Here is a 19,222-nt window from a genome sequence, read left to right as displayed (position 1 = left end):
CCTGGCGCCGGAATGTGACATCCCCAATGAACTGTTCATTGGACAGCCTTATTGATATTTATGGTATGGTCACTGTAACCAACCATTTATTATCCCTTCGTTTTCTACGTTGTATAGTCACATTTTCTTTATACTTATGTATATTGTGAATTAATTGTGAATTTATTTATTTATTTATTTATTTATTTATTTATTTATTTATTTATTTATTTATTTATTTATTTATCTATTTCTTCTTATTATTATTATTATTATCATTGTTGTCTGAAAGGGATGAAGAGATTCAGAGTAGATTTGTCATTTATTGTTTGTTTTTGGAGGCGAGATGAAAACACCTAGTTGAGTGAGATATTAAAGAGTGAAGACATGAACTAAAACGGATTAGTCTACAATGTTTGAAAGAGAGGTGAAGGGAAACATTTCACTGGCAGATGAAGTGCTCTGATACAGCAGGAGCTGGCAAACATCAGAGTCTCAAGGAAACTGACTGCTGGGAGTTCACACACATTTCAGACATTTTCAAGGTTTTTAAGGCCAACACAAGACAGTAAGTAGAGAACCAAACAATTGAAGGCTGGAATGAAGTCATGCACATCCAGAAGAGTTTTTTTATGCGCTTGACATCATTCTTGCTTTCCATTGTTTGTTTTTTCTACATGTGGCCTTGTATCCACAGAGAACCTTATTTAACGGTTCACTTGTTTCATAATAAAAGTGTGTTAAAAGAGCAGATGCATACACATACACACACACTGACGGATGGATGGATATATAATACTTTAGTATTCCAGAGATATTTGAGTGTAGTACTATATGCATAGTTACTTTTATCTAAGGACAGTCACATAGTCACAGTTCACCCTTTTACAGAGTTTGTATTACAGGAGCAATCCAAGAACAGATACGTATCACTCAGTATATATATATATATGTATAACCCATCTCAAAAATAATAGATATAAGTAGCCAGAATATAATAACAGGAATCACCTACTACAAAATCTCAGCAAGTTCAAAATATAACTAAATGCCAGCCATCTACAGTGGCCTGTTGTACTTGTGGAATTTTCAAAGCCGTATTGTTTTAAACATATCCTCTTGAAACAAAAATGAACACGATGAAAATAGTGTAAGGTACAGTTGTGTAAGCATAACTCCCCCCCTCCACCCCCCATTAGATATTCCCTGTCCTCGGGGTCTGTCTGTATTTACAGAGTGTGCCGTCTGCTGTTGAGCCGTTTTTCCATTCAACATTTCCATGTTGAGTATCTGGGCCTGCCAGGGGGAGAGACTGAAGCCCCGCGCTATCGCTAAGCACCAAAGAATGTGATTCTGAGAAGCATGGAATTGACACTGGCGGCAGGCCAGGAAAACGCAGAAGAGCTCCGTGTGCTTCGGAGAGATTCAGGGCCTTCCCCGAGGGGCACAATTGGGATGAAAAACACACAGTACCCAGGAACACCTTCACTGAAAAGAACTGTGTTTGTCATTGGAGACCGTAGATTGGCATTTCTGGTAGTAGACGTAACCTAACTTGAACAATACTGTTGCGTTGAATATGGAATGAAGGTAGAGCGGAACTGGGGAAATTGCACAGATTTCTTATTTCTTCATAACTGGCCACATAACCACAAGTTTTTTGTTTTTGTTCTTTTGTTTTGTTTTGTTTTTTTGGGTTAGAATCCAAGGTGGCACTATGCCATTATGCCGTAATCCTAGCATTAGTCTTAGAATTATCAGGAATACAAAACTATGTCAAATAAATAATGCTCTCTGTAAAGACTACATTAAATCTAGTCATATAAAAGTAACCCGACTCACAATATTAATTATATATATTTTATTTTGTGTATCATTGTTAGATATTATTTTTTTGACACCATAAGGCACAGATGTCAAACTCCAGTCCTGGAAGATCGCATTGTTAGCTGGTTTTCAGGGTGTTCATTAACACCAATGGTTCATTTACAGTAAGTCATTTATTGGCTAGAGAATCCACACACCTTGTTCTTAAAGCCTTAATTGGCAGCTGATTGAAAAGATAACACAAAAACCTGCAGACACGGTGCCCACCTGGGAATTAATTTTGAATCCCCTGCCCTAAGGGGACAATAAAATCAGTGAGTATCATTATCCAACAGGTACAAACTGACAGGTTGGCACACTACTTTTTTTACAAAATTGCTTCATAATTCTATAATACTGTACCTTTGGTATAATACTGTACCAAAGAAGTGTGCTTGGTTGCAGGTTGTGGCATCTCCCTTATATGGGTGTGAGTTGTGCTGCTTACCATTCAGTTACCTTGATTTCAAACAACAGTTCCAATAGCCAAGCCTACCTCTTCACATAAGACAATGAAACCGCCATATGCAGATGGCCTATGTGAAATCGTGGTTGCTGTATAATTATGATTGTGTATAAGGCCTTCAAAAAACATGTTCCTCTTAATACCTTTCATTTGGGGCAGTGTAGAGTTACAGTGAAGGATACCGCATAACCATGAAGGGCTTAATTAGCAGAGAGATTTCCTCACATACCTCCACACATAACTCAGATTAGTGGGAGTCTAAAGCAGCCAATCCAGAGCCCACCTCATGAGGCCAGGGAGACCCAAATGGCTTCCATCTGTTTCTCTGTCTCACGGCCATCAACAAGACCCACAGTTATTTAGCTGAGTTTGGTTGTAAAGGCTTTCACAGACAAACAGCAAGCTTATTCATTCATTCATTCTCAGTCTATACTTTGCAACAATGTCTTAGCCCATAAGATACATCGTTTTTGCCATTCTGTACAATCATAATGCTTTTTGGTTTGAAAATCTGATTTCAGCGTTTCAGCTCTTAACTGTTTACAGTTTGAATCAAACCTCTCTCTATGCTGCCTCTTTGCTCCTGGTCTGGAATTGAAGGGCTGTTTGAACTTAGTTTGAAGTGCTGATTGGCTTTTGATGACTGCCAGGTGATTCAACAAAGTGAGGCTTGTCAGGGCTACACATACAAGTAAGCTAAAGCAGACATAGAGGATGTTCAAACAGCAGTTCTGACAGCTTTCCTATGCATGTTGTTAGAGTACAGGATGAGGATTTGTTTTAGATAATTAGGCAACATGGATTCACCACTGGCTACATAAGTGGACTAAATATCGAATACAAATAAGGACTGAATCCTTGTAGCCTCAATCAACAACAACTCTTGTGACCAAGCCCTGCCCCCAGCGGCCAAATCCCAGCCTTCTTTGGGTGGAGCCCTGCCTCTCTTGTCCCTGTCCTGGGGTGTGCCCGAATTGGCCTCCTAACTATTGTGTCCTCAGTATATTTACTGAGCATACTGTGTACTGTTTAATGGGTATCTTTTAGTATTCTCCATACTGTTTTCCTAGCATATTGTGGAAGTGTCAAAACACTTCACAAAGAAAGAAAAACTCTGCAATAAGGCCCATCCCATATTCCCCAGACACAAAAATACTGCAGACATTTTTATATTAAGATATTTTCTGATATCTTATAGGTCTCTTCCATCATTAATTAATTATCTGAAGTAAACTTTGGTTTCAGAGCTCTCTCCTCCCTCCCTGGGAATGAGCTACATAGATAAACAAAAAGGCTATGCTTCTGTTAAATGCCAGGTGTGTCATACGCTGGTCCCCAGAGAACCAGCAGAGAGGGCATTGTGATTGTCGACGATCACTTTATGCATCAAGGGAACAAGGCAAAGTCATTCATATGGCAACAGTGCAGGTGTTTGCATTGCTGCAAATAAAACAACCTTTCCTATTGCAACAATGATCTTAAATCAATTGATGGGAAGTGTGTTTGCTGTATGTTTTTCAGTGGTTCAGTTGACAATAGATGTTGCCCAAACAAAATGAGAACACATGAAATCTCATCTGATAATACCTGTATCTGGTTGTGTTAGACAGATTTTCATTAGCTTTTAGTGGATCATGCCTATGTTATTGTCAGATGCTGTATTACGTTATGTGAGAATTGGTCTGAAGATTCACATTTACGTTTCTCCTTCATAATTTATATAGACCATAGATTCAAAGTTGTATAGTCTAGATTTGTATTGATTAGTATAGCGTATGTATCTGTTTGTGTGATCTCAGCTTTTCACTGCAACCTTCGCAGATAGCTCCTGAACTCCTGACCTCTAACCACTTCCCTTTTTCAGCACACCCCTTTGCTCTCATTGGTGGCCTATATTCAGGAGGGAGGGCAACTGGCTGCTTGCGTGCTTGTGAATAAGATCTGATTGGGTGTGACAGTGACAGACCCTTAGGGATGGAATGATACACTCGTGAGGTGTCCTCCTCCCTGATACATCATATAAAGCTTTTGGCATACACCACAAATCAGCGAAGACAAATGCTGAGGATTCTTTGGTTGCAGCATGAAGAGCCAGTTGCTTTGTTCTCTCCGTGTATTCTATTTTTTAAAATTCCACAAACACAACAGCGTATTTGCATGTCTACCTTTTGTATTCCGGTATCACATTTTAACAACATAGGTTGCATAGGTCACAAGGTCACCACCCTAGATTATCTTCATAATTTTCAATTATTTTCAATACATGACTCCACTATAAATTCATAAGAATAATAGCTTTTACACCATTCAACTTTTGGAAATGTTCAGGGTTCAAGCTGGACCTGTCAATAAAGACAGTAAAGCCCTTAACAAAATGGAATATATTGCAAAATATTACAAATATGTGACTTATAATGATAAATGCTACATTTCACAGCATTTTAAGAAAATACAATGCAATATCTGAAAGTAGCAATAATTTGTATACTTGCATAAATAATATATTTACTTGCAATATATTTTCAGTATGTTCCATTTCCGTAAGGGAGAGCCGTCATTGTGCAGTGTCTTAAGCGTAAGGTCTCCTTACATTTGTACCCACCCCAGCTTCAAATCCGAGAGCAGGCCTGCCAATGGGCCGGGGTCACGTGTGTGCTTTTCCATTCAGCGTGCGCGTAAACCAGTTTTACCTGAATGCGGGTCTAGCCAGAGTGGGTGACGGGAACACCTCCACGCCTGTTCGCGGTACCGTTGGCGGTAATGCAGCGGCGTGGCCGAGCCTACCGGCGTGAGACGGCAAACCTGTGCCTGCGCTCTTGATGCTGTATCCGTTCATCGCAGGCTCGGTTGCCGAGACAGATTTCTGATTAGTGAGGGCTAGTGACAGCCAATGAGAGCGAGCCCCTGTCCTTGTGTTAGGGCAGGTTCACCCAGACCTGTCGGCCCCTTGCTCAGTGGACACATTTTTATTGGCGCTGAAGTAGGAAATACAACAACTTGATTATCCAACCGGCTGTACAGGTGGCCTAGTTCTGGCCTAGTTCCACCTGATTGGCTCCAAATTAGAGAGGAGGGGAGAAAGAGTTTGGGGGGGGGGGCGTGGAGCGCTTGGTACCCTGGGTCAGGTGTTCAATGCTTTATGATAAATAACCGAAATATATATTGTATGTATTTGTCTGCTGTTTGTACACACAAGAAGGAAATGAACATTTAAAATGTAGCTCAGCTTTATTTAGAAATGATGTAGACAAGCACTATAGAACAAAACTGAGAACAGATTCTTGAGCTGAAATAAATTATTTACAATCCAAAGGAAACCTCAGCAATCTGAACAAAAAAGCTGACAGTGACCAAATTTTCAATAAAAAGTAAAATAAAGTAAAAGGCATTTAATAAAGTAATTTGCAAAGGTGGACTCGAGACAGGATCTGAAGCCAGGTGGGAAATACAAGCTTTTCTTTGCACACTTAAGTGAAGTGCGCAGAAATTCACAGTAGACCCGGGGGTAAAAAAAAAAAAAAGCCTTCAGCACCTCTTTCAAAATAATTCTCTAGGTCCAGGACCAGCGGTGAGCAACAGCAAAAAAAAAGAAGATGGAGCCCATTTACGGTGCCACGGATTCCTTATTTATATGCATTGCTTTACCGGGTCTCTGTCCTTGTCCGCTGCCTCCGCCCGTACGGATTCCATTACGGCTCAGCGATGCACAGCTGTACACAGCACCCACTGGAAATGAGGAACTCAGAGCGGAGGGCTCTGCTGTCAGGAGCAGCCGGAGGAGTGACAGTTTACAGACGCATCGTGCGCACCGGGGCGAACCCGGGTTCCGCAGCCAACAAACGGCAGGTGAACGTGCTCCGCCGGTGGTTTTGGCCCGATGACAAGCGGAGAAGGCCTGTGACCAGGGAACATTCACTCAGCATTTCATTTGTCTCGTTATATGTTTTTTAATCCACATTGCTATTGCGAACACACACACACACACACACACACACACACACTCTTTTCAGCATGACAGGATAGCATTCCCGAGACTCAAAGGCACTTACTGTATATACCCTCTTGCCTATATAAAGTAATGAACAAATAACAAATCCCATTCCAAATTGAATACGTATCTGCCTCTTTTGCTAAAAATCAACAGAAGCAAAATTCTACCAACATGAACAAAACAATGAACTTAAAAAAGTAAAAACAGAGTAAAAAAGCATGAACATTTAAAAATATATTCTTTATATTTACAAGTATAAAATCTGAAAATAAGGACAGAAACAAAAAACAATGAAAGCACATTGAAAGTCTTGTTGTTCATAATTGTTCAAACACCAGGCGGTTTGTTGTTGAAAGTGCTCCTGTTGTGTTGTGCTATCATATAGGACCTGACAACAGGGGATACACTAGTATGTACTGACAAGTCAGACATACTGAATCCATTATTTGGCTATTTTGGACACACGAGTGTAAAACAGATAACACTGAGGAAAAGCTTATACTAAAGCTGCTTCAGCAAGCTTGCAGAGCTTATGCATGTAAAAACAGGAGCCCGTCCAGGAAGGGACTGTTCAAAACACATGCAGTAGCCAGCGCGCTAACGAAGCCGAGGAAATGAAAAGCTTTGTTGGCACCACTCCCGCATTACCGTCGCATATTAATTTGCATCCTGACCGAGAGGAGCATTGCTGCAGTGTTGCAATATCTCAAACGGCCGTTCTCCCATTTGTAATGTTGAGCCCTCGAGGTTTGACAGCGATGACGCGAGAGGTGAGACGCGGTGACGTCAAGGGCGGACAACGCCCCGGCAAAACGGGACGGCGTGCCAAGAACGGAAGACGGAGCGCCGAGCTGAAATATCTGCAGCCTGAACACCTAAAGGTGTTAAAAACACACTCGCACGCTGTACAGAGATCACATGACCTGGGGCACTGCGAAGAGTTCAGCCCTAATGCCCCATCACCCACCCCCAGGGGCACAATCTGCCTGTAGGAGTCCGTAGGCTGCGTGTTACATTGCCTTTGCAGTACAAAACATGTAGTAATGCATGCTTATGCAGGCTCTTTTTTTTTTTTTTGCTTGCTTGCTTGTCCATGCTTGCATTCATGTATGCGTTAATAAGAAAGCATTAAAATCACCCCGGGCACTATTCTATCGCTCATATAAATTATTCATTTTTTTTAGAAAAAGCAATAGGCTTGTTTGTTCCTGTCATTGTTCGCTGCGCTTCAGCAGCGTTTCCAGAAATGCCTGTCCGTAGGCGTTGGTTTAATGTTGAGGGAGCGTTGCTGGTGCGTATGGGGTTTTGCGGCGCACAGTGAATCGATCTCTTAACCCACAAGAATGGTCCACGGACTTCCAGGGATGCGCGTGTCACGCCTCAGACAGACCCTGCAAGGAGAACAGAGTCAGTTCAGACGAGCTATCTCCATTAATAATCGTCTGATATTTCAATACTCCAAGGCTCCTGAAATAAAATATTCCAATTCAATCCTGCCCACCCCCCTTTTCCCCAGAATTGTATGAAACTCAATTTTTGTGCAAATTATGACTCACTGCAAGATAAATCATCACAATTCACTTTCAGGCAGCTGATTAAAATCATTTAACTGCCCTACTTTACGCAGGATTCATAGGCCCTCCTTTACAAATATATACATGGATACATTCTGTTTTCACAGTGCACAGTCCCATTCACTGTGTGGCCTCCACCTGAATTACGCACACCCATTTTGTAACACGGCGCTTACTATGTATCAACTTGGAGCTGGTTCAATTGCCAGACGGAGAGAGAGCCAGATTGGGAATGTTCCAGAACACCAGGGAACCCCTTGTCTTCTCTTTAAAAGCCACAGCAAGTCAGGACCTCGCCTAACATCTCACTGGCAAAAGACAGCGCCTCTGGCAGCAAAACACAACTCCATCTGTTTTGCTTTTCAGCTCGGTCCATAGGGAACCTGCTTGCCCCTCACTGGCCCGCAGATACTGCCTCCAGCAGCAGCCAGGCATCCCCCCCCCCCAGGAGAGAGCTCGCGTACGAGTGCAAACGGCAAACGAAACCCAGGTCAATTTTGAGCGGGAGAGGGCCGCCAGGTGACCCGGCCGCCGGCGGTCCACCCTTCACGGCGCACCCTCGCGGAGCGTCGGTGCGGCTGAGCATCGCGGGCGGTTACGAATCAGGGCTGACGGCTCGCGCCGCGTCTGAGAAGGAGCAGCTGTTCAGACTCGCTCGTTCCGCCACACGCCGCTGCTTGTTTTTCTCCAGCGGCTGCCCGCGCGGCGTTTTGAATAGACGGAAGGCGAATGTTTGGACTGAGCCTGTACGGTGGCCCTTTGGCCTTGTTGTGACGGAGATTTCCTCATTTCCCAGCACCGACAGCGAAGCGAAACCCACGCAAGGGGGGGGGGGGGGGGTGTGTGGGCAGGACAGGGATGGGGGAGGCGGTGTCAGACCCCTTGCCCTGTGATGCAGGGACAGGACGGGTGGGACACTGAGGCAGCAGCCTAAAACCAGCAGCGCGGTTTCAGTTTCCCACTGCTTTCGGTGCCTCCCTTCTGGTTTCACATGAACACAGAGAACATCTGTGCATCCGCTCCACAGACGCCCTCTCCCAAACACAGAAAAAGACACGGCGGCCATAAAAAAACATCAACTCCCGCAAGAGTTATCCGCCCAGTAATGGAAGCATCTTTTTAAAGACAGCTACATACTTAGCAGGCGCGTCAGAATCATCGCTATCTTCTACACCTGCAAACAAATGCGCCATGCGTTCATCGATAGTTCAGATTTGCTCTTGCGTTAGCGGTCCGCATTCGTAGCATAGCGCTGAACTCAAGTGAACCGTTTCGTTTTCTCTACGGTTTCCCCCATCGTCGGTGTCCTTACGGCAGGCCCGGCCCTGATAGCAGAGAGGTCTCTGCGTCACAGACATGAGCTCACGCTCTGCCCGGCGGACCCTGACCTCAGCGCTCCCACCGCAAGGCTCTCCCTCCCCCCGGCTGCGCCACGACGTGCGTGCGCTAACCGGGTAATGGCTAACAGATGCCGCAGTTGTTCCGGCCTTAAAAGTGCCCGGGCTACGTCGGGACTGCCAGGGGCTTGGGGTTCAGGGACCGGGGGTGGGAAAGGGGGTGGCATCGGGACGAACCACGGGACAAATCAGCTGTGATCTCCGAGGACAAGCCTGAAGCATGACGGCTTTTCTTTATGACCAATAAAACATACATATACACTTAAAAACCATGTTTTAAAAAGTGGAAACAGTTTGCACTGGGGGTATGGTTAGAAGCTTGGGTTCGAGCTAGGGTTGAGGCTGAACTAAGTTAAACGTCTTGATTATGGTTAGGGTTGGGAGATTATGCAAAGGGTTAACATTAGAATTAGGGTTGGGGTTAAGGTTATAATTAGGATTAAGGTCAGGGTTAATGTTGAGGTTAGGATTGGGGTAACGGTTGGGAGCTAGGGTCAGGATTAGAGTTTTAGGGTTATGTACAGGTTGTCTAATTGCTTCTTGTGGACTGCTTCTCACTGTTGACACAGTGTTAAGTGTTAGCTAAAACCCAGAAGGGGAATTGGGTAAGGATTATTCAGTGACATTGAATTCCACCTGACTGTGGTACTGTGATCTCTCCAGACAGGCAGAGTTCAGTTTTTTGACTGCTATTGATCGCTTGTGTTGCTGTGAGGGAAGGGGGGTTACCTCTCTCTCCTGTCCATCAAGGATGGTGATTGGGTGAGGAGAGTGTGGTCCTATATGGACATTGAATATACTACAATAAATTGTAAATATATGCAATTTTTGGAAATAGAAATATATTTAATTGCAATATATTTTTCAAAAAAGAATGGAAATTATTAGTAAAATTGTCAATAAATTGTGAAGTTTTAATATCTGTTCAAAATCAATATATAGCATATTGCATTTCCATGAGGCTGGGAGGACTTTAGAATGGAGCTGGAGCAGCAGTATGGAGGGGCCCTCCCTCCACACACCATGGCTTCGGAGTGACTGTGAACTCCACTCCAACTGTGACACAGCACAGCCCTGAACGGAGTGGGAGGGGCTGTCGCCACAGCTACTTGTCTTATTATTCCCCATTGGAGCAGTGATCATACACACGGTTACAGCTATGGGAATGACAAATAAATATAGGAGACATTTGTTATGTAGATAAATAAATGTTATGTAAATAGATTTTTAGAAACCCTGTATGCTGTATTTCTGAGCAAACAAAAAATAAACATCAAACGTTTACCACGACTTATATTGGTACCTCAAAAAAGCCATGTTATTAGTTAGTAATAATTTATTATTTTCCCAAAGTTTATATGTTATCTTACAACCACAGAAGAAAAAGAAACAGTGCTCAGTAGTGTCTCACACATTTCCACGAAAACATATTGCAGAACTACAGACTTCTCCGTTTCCTATCTCGCTATTAGTCAAAGGTGTTGTTATGAGAGCCGGAAGCGCTCTGTCACTTATTGCTCCCCGATTCCCGTAAATCCCAGCCACGGGCGTTGCATTCAAGGGCGTGACGCCTTCCCTATCTTGTCTCGTCTTGTAACCTTACGGAATCATTCAGAGAGTGTGAGAATCAAGCAGTCATTATATCCTGCAGGTGATATAATGGGGCTGCACAGCTGGTAACCTTAGTGACACACTGAAGAGAAATTCGAGGGGGGTTGGGGGCATTGGAAAAAGGAGATCATCTGGAGCTAATTCTTCAGATATAAAAAGAGTCGGCAACCTACTCACCAAGTATTCCTCTTAGCGTTCATCTCCTGCAGAATCCACACAGATTCTCCCAGCTGTCAAAAATGTATAAATAATGAAATTAGACAGATAAACAATATCACTGGCTGAGATTTAGAGACTAATAAATCATAGCCTGGTATAAACTGTGTATCGTATCTACTTTGTTACTCCGTACAGTACATCTCTCAGGGGAGAGGTATATGTTGAGTCAGAACGCTGGCTCAAGGGGAACACCGAGTAGTCACATATACAAAGAAAAATAAATTGATTTTTTTTAAATCTTTCCCACATGCATTTCCTTTCTCAGCTGAGAGGTGAGCCTCTTATTCATGTTACATGGACGTCTTCAATAAATATCATCCAGTGGAGAATGTTAAGAAAGTTTAAAAAAGTTTTTTAAAGAGAAGAAAATCAGCAAGCAGTCAATATGTAATCAACACTGTGCGCTAAAAGATGAGGTTTGTAGTACAAGAGGCACCTCTACTGGTGAAAGTGTTGTACTGCAGGAGAGTGTGTTCTATTTGAATGGCCCAGCAGTACAGGGCGAATTACACTAAAACACATGTAATTCGTTTTTCACATTGTTAACAGCAATTAATTATTTTAAGAGGGTGTTACAGTGTGTGTCATATAATAATGGGTATAGATAGGGATGTTTAGACTATCCATTGTCACCGTCTCAATCCTGAGCAAAAAGGGGAAAAAAAGAAAAAAAGTGGTGAGGTTTACCAGAGCCTGAATGTAATTTAAAGATGTGACTCACTGTCTTTTACCATCCATTTCTCCAGGTCCTCCATCTCTAGCTCCAGTACCGATGGGACATCATCCTCAAACATGGGCCTAGATGATGGGCAGACATAGCTCAGGGCACAGATTCTTGCCTATGTCACAATTTTAGCTTATATTTATTTTAAAAGGATGACGTCAGGATTTTCACCCCTCACGCTGTTTGTACTTGGTCCAGACAAATCGGGTCGCAAATGCTCACCCATGAAAAAACAAACGTTTTACGTACGTGTAATACCAATTCTGTCCAGCTGATAGCGCTGTAGCCTGACTTATTTGACTGACGTCAATTATCTATTATTCACACCGAATGGCAGACGTCACCTTGTTCATTTTCCACGCTCTCCTCGTCTTGATTCTCTAGATCTCTATGCTGTGCTCTCAAATAGTAATGAAAATTGCATGTGAAATAAATGCAAAGAAATGCATATAACCTGCTGCCCCAGCTTGTCTGTTTATCAGTGGCAAACCTGCTTGGCGAAGCTAATTAGCCATTTTGAACTATAATTTCCCACTCAAGCAATTAAATGTTGGCTTGAGAAATAGGGCTAGGCCATGGCCTTTGGGGAGGGGGTTTCTCACGGAGGACAAGTACCTATATGTGTTTGTTCCGCGGCCTACTGTCGGCCTATGCAAGCTAGTTGCAACGAGGGAACTAGGTGTTAGTTCTCTTTTCAGAAAAACCCTAACATGGGTGGAAGCTTGCAAGCCGGAGGGAAATTGCAGCACATCGCAAGGGCGCAATAAGCGCATGTATTCACGCGGTCACTTCAGACACACCTCACTGTGGAGTCACTATGTTGATTATTGCATTCAGCATCACCAGAGGAAATAGGATTGTCGTAACTGTTGTGTGACGGTTTTAAAAGTGCATGTTGTGAAACATGATGGTGGCAACCAAGTGTTGCTGTCACTTCTTAAAGGTACCAAATACAAGTTAACAATAGCTCATTAGTCAGAGTTTCAGAAAGCATCTGTCACCCTTTTAGCATGTGATTTACTATTTGATGTCAAGGATCTATGGAACACTTTGAAAAAGGAATCTTTTATGATATGAGGTCTTGCTTCCTTTTCCCCAAAATTTCCCTAATTTTATCCTCCCAAATTTGGAACTATGTATTATACAGTGCAGCGCAGCAGAATAGGGCACCCTGTGGTTTTAGAAAAAGCCAAACATTAATTTAAAAAACCCTCCGTTGGTAGATCTGGTCATGTTCCTGTGGAACAGACCTATTCTAAACTGGACCAAAGGAGACTGAATTTGTGACAGCTTTTGTTTACTTACATTGGTATTTTTTCATTTTCACACCCATGCAAGATCTCATCTTCTGTCAAATGCCCTGAAACAGAGAACGATCATGTTTTTGGCATATGTTGTGTTTGGAACACAGTCATAAATCTCAATTTTAACCAGAGGCAAGAAGCACAATTATAAATTTGGCGATTCATGAACCCCAAGAATGAAGACCATTCGCATATATACTCGTGAGCAAATATATATATATATATATATATATATATATAATTCACACTCTAACCACAAACAAAAGTTCTTTTGAGAGATGAAGCTCAGCTCGACTCACTGGGATCGCTGTGTTTTTTTGCCCTCCTCCGGCTGATCATGTACGCGGCCAGGGATGCGATGACAACCAGCAGTAAGAGCAGCACAAGCGGGATGATGATCATAAGGGGGTCCAGGCCTGACGTGTCCAGGTTTTCATCTACCTCCGGCGGAGTGTCTGTAGCGTCGCCTGGTGAATGCAGAGGGTTCCCGCGCCCTGCTTAACAACAACTTCCATTACCTGCTTAACAAGGTCACCATTAGCACGCAGGCTACTAACAAGACATCTATGCCGCCCAGATCACTCTCTGAAAACAATTAATTATAGCTTCAACTGTAACTCTGCAGACGGAAACATTTAACAGTACAATAGCCTACATCACTGAAATTAACATTAAATTATAAAATGTAATGATATTATGAACACATACAGAAAAAGGAAACCTCAATGTATCATAAGATCTCAGCAATATTCTTGCTGGAAGCCGTATATTGGTGATATAAAGTTTGGCTCAGACAGATACTGTAATTTTCAATATCTGAAAAGGAAGATTGAAAATATAGGCTGAGCATATATGTGTTTCAGGGACCATTACTTGTGATTAATGGAGGGTTCAATTCTCCTTCCCCGGATAAGCCATTGTCATCTGGTGTAATGTCCCCTTCACCTCCTGACAATGAAGAACAAACATTAAATAAGTAAATGGTACATAATGACACATGAATTCCATGTCATGGGTATCTCTGGCCAGCTATGTGAACATTATTGCTGGATACACTTGTATATACTACTCAGACAACAATCCTTTTACAAGCACACAAGTGTGGAAACAAAAAGGCAACAGACATTTTAAAATGAAAGTGCCTTTTTGGACATACCACAAATGCCAAAGGGTCACTCTCATGAGGACAATGTATAATTCTTGGGTATGTCCAATCAGACCCTTTACCTGGGTTTGATTGGCTCACAGACCAGAGCTAGATTCCCTTACAAGTTGCTGTTAAATTCTTTGTGCACTACTACCCCCCATATTACAGTATAATACTGTAGTACTGGGAGAGGTGCTGTGTGGGGAGCCTGAACTCATTATATTTGCGTTCAGACATTCCATGAGAATTGCATTAAAATACAGCACAAAGCAGGAGGCTAATCCTGCGTCCTTGTTCATGACTTCATCAGAGATTCCTGGTAGTTTAAGAAATGATTCACGCCATGCCCATATTCTAAGACTGAAAGTCCCTTTCCTGTTAAAACAGTTGTCTTCACATGGAGAACTCATGCTTATGCGGTCCCTATTACAATTGAATAGTAGTAGTGTAGAATAGTGGGTAGGGAATAGAACTTGTGACTTAGAGATTTGTTGCCGGTTCTGTTCTCAGGTGAGGCTCTTCCAGTGCACCCTTGAACAAGGTACTTTACCTGAATTATTCTTGAATTACTTCAGGAAATATTCAGCTGATTTGTATTGGATATAAACAAAACTATGAAAGTAAACTGGGCCAGTCCTTCTGGATTTGTAATCCAGAGTTTCTGCTAAATGTGAATGCAAAACTAAGATCAGAAAACCATCCTCACTCTTCCACTGAACAGGGGGCTTACCTGGAGAATGCAAAGTGGTGAAGGTAGTATCCACTGTCGGTATGACATCATCATCTCCCGCATTCAGGGCTGAGAGCGCAAGAGGAAATGACACAAGGTTTGCACTGCTGCCAAAGGAAACCGCAACACACAGTGTGGGAGCGGACACGCCCACGCGTGTCCAAAGACAGCGTGGTAAACACCTCTCTCCGAGTAAGCATGTGAACGAGGAAGAGGCAGAGGGGGAAGCAGGATTACCCAACATGGTTGCGGGCAACTGAATTACTCCCCACAATTCTCATAAACTTGAGTGTAGACAAGCTGTTGCAGAACCTCCAGCCTTTTTAAAGGAATTTACCTGGATCCTCGTCCTCTGTGGCCTCGTCTCCTGTGGTGTCGTAATCTTCACCGCGCACTGAAAACACACATATAAGCACCAGCATGAGCCGCCTTTCAGTGTTGCCAGGGAGATGTGTAAGCCAATGTTCTGAGTGATTCAATGCAGCAGCAGGAAGCAGAGTCGGGTGTGTTGATGGGTCTGTGATAGTGACAGTGAGTCACGTTGAGCACTCATATCAGACCAGGGTGAAGCTGGGGATTTCAGGCAGGGTCCTTGGGTCTGTTCATTAGTACTGATTGGTGTGTGTTTCCTAGTGCTGTTCTTGGGGGGGTTTTTTTTGTTCTTGCCGAGCTCCCAGTTGGTTGGGTTTGATGGGGCCATTTAAGGAACACTAAATGGGATCTGGCATGATTTAATGAGCAATAACTGCTCTTTGCTAAAGATGCGGTATTCAACTGAACAAGCTTAAGTGCTTAATTACGTTTCTATAAATCATTTCTGGTCATTTCAGTCCCTTCAGCAAATTAATAATGAAAATACATATTGTTTTTTTTTCCTTCCGAAAGAGTCATTTGTTGATCAGTGGATGCTTAGTGTAAGTCATTGAATGATTAAATTATATCAGACATTCAACCGTTCCAGATTTACCCAAGAGAATGGTGTTAACAAAAACGTTATTCAGCTGAATTTCTTTTTAGCTTTCCATTGACACAAGCATAGCCTCTGCTTTGCGTATTTGTTAATAGTAAGCTTAGATATAGAAATGCTGTTAGAGGACCATGCAGACATCACCACTGATGTTTTAACTCCTTACACACCATTCTTGGTATGGTGGTCACTGATGGTAGACTATATGACCAAAAGTACCTGGATGCCCCTTGGTCTGGGGCTGTTTTTCATGGTTTGGAGTAGGCCCTTTAGTTCCAGTGAAGGCAAATCTTAACGCAACAGCATAACATCGAATTCTAGATGATTCTGTGCTTCCCCAGCAGTTTGGGGAAGGCCCCTTCCTGTTTCAGCATGACAATGCCCCCAGGCACACAGCAAGGTCCATATAAAAATAGTTTTGTCGAAAACAGTGTGGAAGAACTTGACTGGCCTGCACAGAGCCCTGACCTCAACCCCATCCAACATCTTTGGGATCAATTGGAAAGCCAACTGCGAGCCTGGCCTAATCGCCCAATCAGTGCCTGACCTCACTAATGCTCATCTGGCTGAATGGAAGCAAATCGCTGCAGCCATGTTCCAACATCTAGTATATAGCCTTATTAAAAGAGTGGAGGTGGTTATAGCAGAAAAGGGTGGACCAACTCAATATTAATGCCCATAATTTTGGATGAGATTACACTAATTACAAATAGTGTAATTGAACAATATCACACTATTAAAACTTTTTTAACATTTATTCAATTACTCGACTTGGAAGCAATTAAAAAAAATATGAAATATAGTCTGCAACAGCAACTACAAAATAAACAACGCTGTGCGGTTGGATGCCAAATAGGCATATTAAAAGCACCAATATGCTGTGAACATCAGAGCAATAGATTATTATAAAGGATTAAAAAGGAACTGAAAAACAGTCTGAACCAGCAAACCAGAGATTATCAGACAAAATTAAAATGCACTCGTGGTCGACTCTCTCCCATTCCAGTTACTCTATTCAGCCAAGCAGGGTAGTTTCTTTTAATATTTAAATTCTGAGCAGGCCTGACTAAATTCCAGTGAAAGATGTTATCAGACCAAGGGTTTAAGGAGCAGTACACATCCTTTTGGGTCACTGGAGAAATAACAGACACATACAAAAAGAAAAAATGCCACTCAAAACTAAGAACCAAGTGAATTCTTTACAAGCCTTAAAACGTTAAAAAAAAAATACAGCACTTGCTGCAAACAGAGCTCATTCAATAAAAAATACTGGTTTATACGATCACATTATATACTGTACCGTACCAATGAATAACTACATTCTCCATTATATTGCCAATAATGAGCATGAGGTCTGAACCAAGTAAAATTTAACAAGGCACAACTTGTTGGTTAAGCTAATGGCTACATAAGCGTAGACAGTTTTGTGTTAGCCTAGGTTCCCCACAGGTATGTCAATCACAGGACTCCAGAGTCTCACTGACTTTACCCTAGGGGAGACGAACATGGCAACCCTCAGGGTGACCTTAAACACCACTGTGACTCCGTGTCTGAACGCTTCATCAATACAAATTCATAGCGAGGCATGAATGATTCACCAGGTCCTGCCGTGATTATCCACTGACTCAACTGTGTACGTGTCAGCACTAGTTTATGTTTGATTTATGGCTGCACTTACGGTGCTTTTAAATTACCTGTGAACTGGAGGATCTGTTTTCTGATCTCTTGGAATATTATAAAAGCATTGTGACACCAACACCCCCGTTATATTTCTTAAAGAATAATGCCAGTTCCAATAGGTCTGTTTGACCCTTTAAATTACCTGCCGCTGTACAGCAGGAAGTTAATACTCATTTGTATACTTCTGTCCATTGTGACACTAACAATGAATTATTCATAAAAAGGTGAAACCCTTTGCAGCAATGTTCCAGCAGATGCTAATTTACATTTCTTTGTATTCTTTTGACCGCTTCCCATTTCTGAGAAAAGTAATACATCTATAATGTGACTGCATGTTGGCAAAGAAGGTTTAATGGACAAAACCACATAAGTTTAATTTGCGCATTTCTTTTTTTTTTTTCAGGGAGCAGGGCTACACACGTTTCATTTGCAAGCTTTCTTGTAGTCATCTGAAGAAAATTACTTGAAAGCAGCCTACTTTTATCTCAAGAACACCGATAACAGAAGCTTGTTTAGAGCAAACACTTATCTCTGTTTCTCATATTTGTAAAGGAAATAGCAGACGCCTTATTTTATGCTCCCACAAAGAACTTAAATAAACTGCACTGGTAGCAAAAAAAACATGAGTAGGCATGCGACAACTGATTTATCCTTAGAACTGATCACATTTGCAAACCTGTTCTTCCATGTTAAAATATTCCAGCAAGTTTAAAAAGTCTGAACAACTGTTGTCTGGCTGAAACACAGTAAGGAATGAAAAGAATGCCAAAATAACTAATTTACATGATCACATTTGTCGTCCAGCTCTCATAAGCCACACCAGATCACAGATCTCCCCCCTGGCGATTTCACGTCTCTTTTCAGCAGTCACACACGGTATCATTCACAACTGTTCTCGGCGGGAAAAAGCGGCCTCCGCACCTACCTCGTCCAGCCAGTCCGGCTGTCAGAACCAGGAGCAGCAGCAGGGTCATTTCCTGGTGACTCCGCTGGCCTTTACCTCTCTCAGATGTAGCCATAGTGCCATCGTGAACCAGGTCTCCTCACTGCCTGTCACGATTTCCTGTTTCCTGGTTTGGGCTTTGACTGCTCACCTACCCTCTCTTTTTTTTCTTTCTCTCCAGTAAAAGGATGTCTCGCATGTGATGCAATCAGCAGTGTGCTTGTAGACACAAGCCTTGCTGCACTTCTGCGAGCTAAGAAAATAAATTCCTCCAGCTAAGGTATGCGGGCTTGCAAGAAAAAGTGCAGAGGTTTTTTTTTTTTGCTGAAGCAGAGAAACAGAATCAGTATTGTTGAAGTTTCATTTGCTTTCGTCAATGTGCAGCTTTAATGCTTTGTCTCCATGACATGTTCTATTGTGAAAGATATGCACTCGATAAACTGAAAATACAAGTTCTCTCTCAACTACTTCTCTGTTGTGCTCCTTAATTCATACTGCTACTTGTAGTGAGCAAAATAACTTAAAAATACTTCATGACATACCATTTGGGGAATCTGGGAATTATGATTATAGTGTTTTTTTTCAACAACAGGAATATTACATGGGTTAATTTAAGATTACAAC

At 42.3% G+C, this 19,222-nt stretch overlaps 1 protein-coding gene across 3 annotated transcripts; it reads right to left on the bottom strand.

Moving 5' to 3' along the window:
• Positions 1-5,520: 5,520 nt before the first annotated feature.
• On the bottom strand, positions 5,521-18,744 carry tmem154 (transmembrane protein 154). 3 transcript variants are annotated; one of them, XM_064335313.1, is made up of 9 exons: positions 18,581-18,744; positions 15,346-15,402; positions 15,009-15,077; positions 14,005-14,079; positions 13,431-13,628; positions 13,133-13,187; positions 11,825-11,901; positions 11,062-11,114; positions 5,521-7,693 (listed from the first exon to the last, which is right to left on the bottom strand). In XM_064335313.1, the coding sequence occupies exons 1-8, from the start codon at positions 18,672-18,674 to the stop codon at positions 11,074-11,076; spliced, it is 666 nt and encodes a 221-aa protein (XP_064191383.1). In that variant the 5' UTR covers positions 18,675-18,744; the 3' UTR covers positions 5,521-7,693; positions 11,062-11,073. The 3 variants fall into 3 exon arrangements, with proteins under 3 accessions (XP_064191383.1, XP_064191384.1, XP_064191385.1); XM_064335314.1 differs by having other exon boundaries at positions 13,431-13,625; positions 18,581-18,742; XM_064335315.1 differs by having other exon boundaries at positions 13,431-13,598; positions 18,581-18,742.
• Between the last annotated feature and the right edge of the window lie 478 nt (positions 18,745-19,222).

The sequence above is a fragment of the Anguilla rostrata genome, chromosome 5 (genome assembly GCF_018555375.3).
Source record: "Anguilla rostrata isolate EN2019 chromosome 5, ASM1855537v3, whole genome shotgun sequence".
Taxonomy (NCBI): Eukaryota; Metazoa; Chordata; class Actinopteri; order Anguilliformes; family Anguillidae; genus Anguilla; species Anguilla rostrata.
Note: the sequence above shows the minus strand (reverse complement) of the source record. Positions and strands in the feature narration are given on the sequence as shown.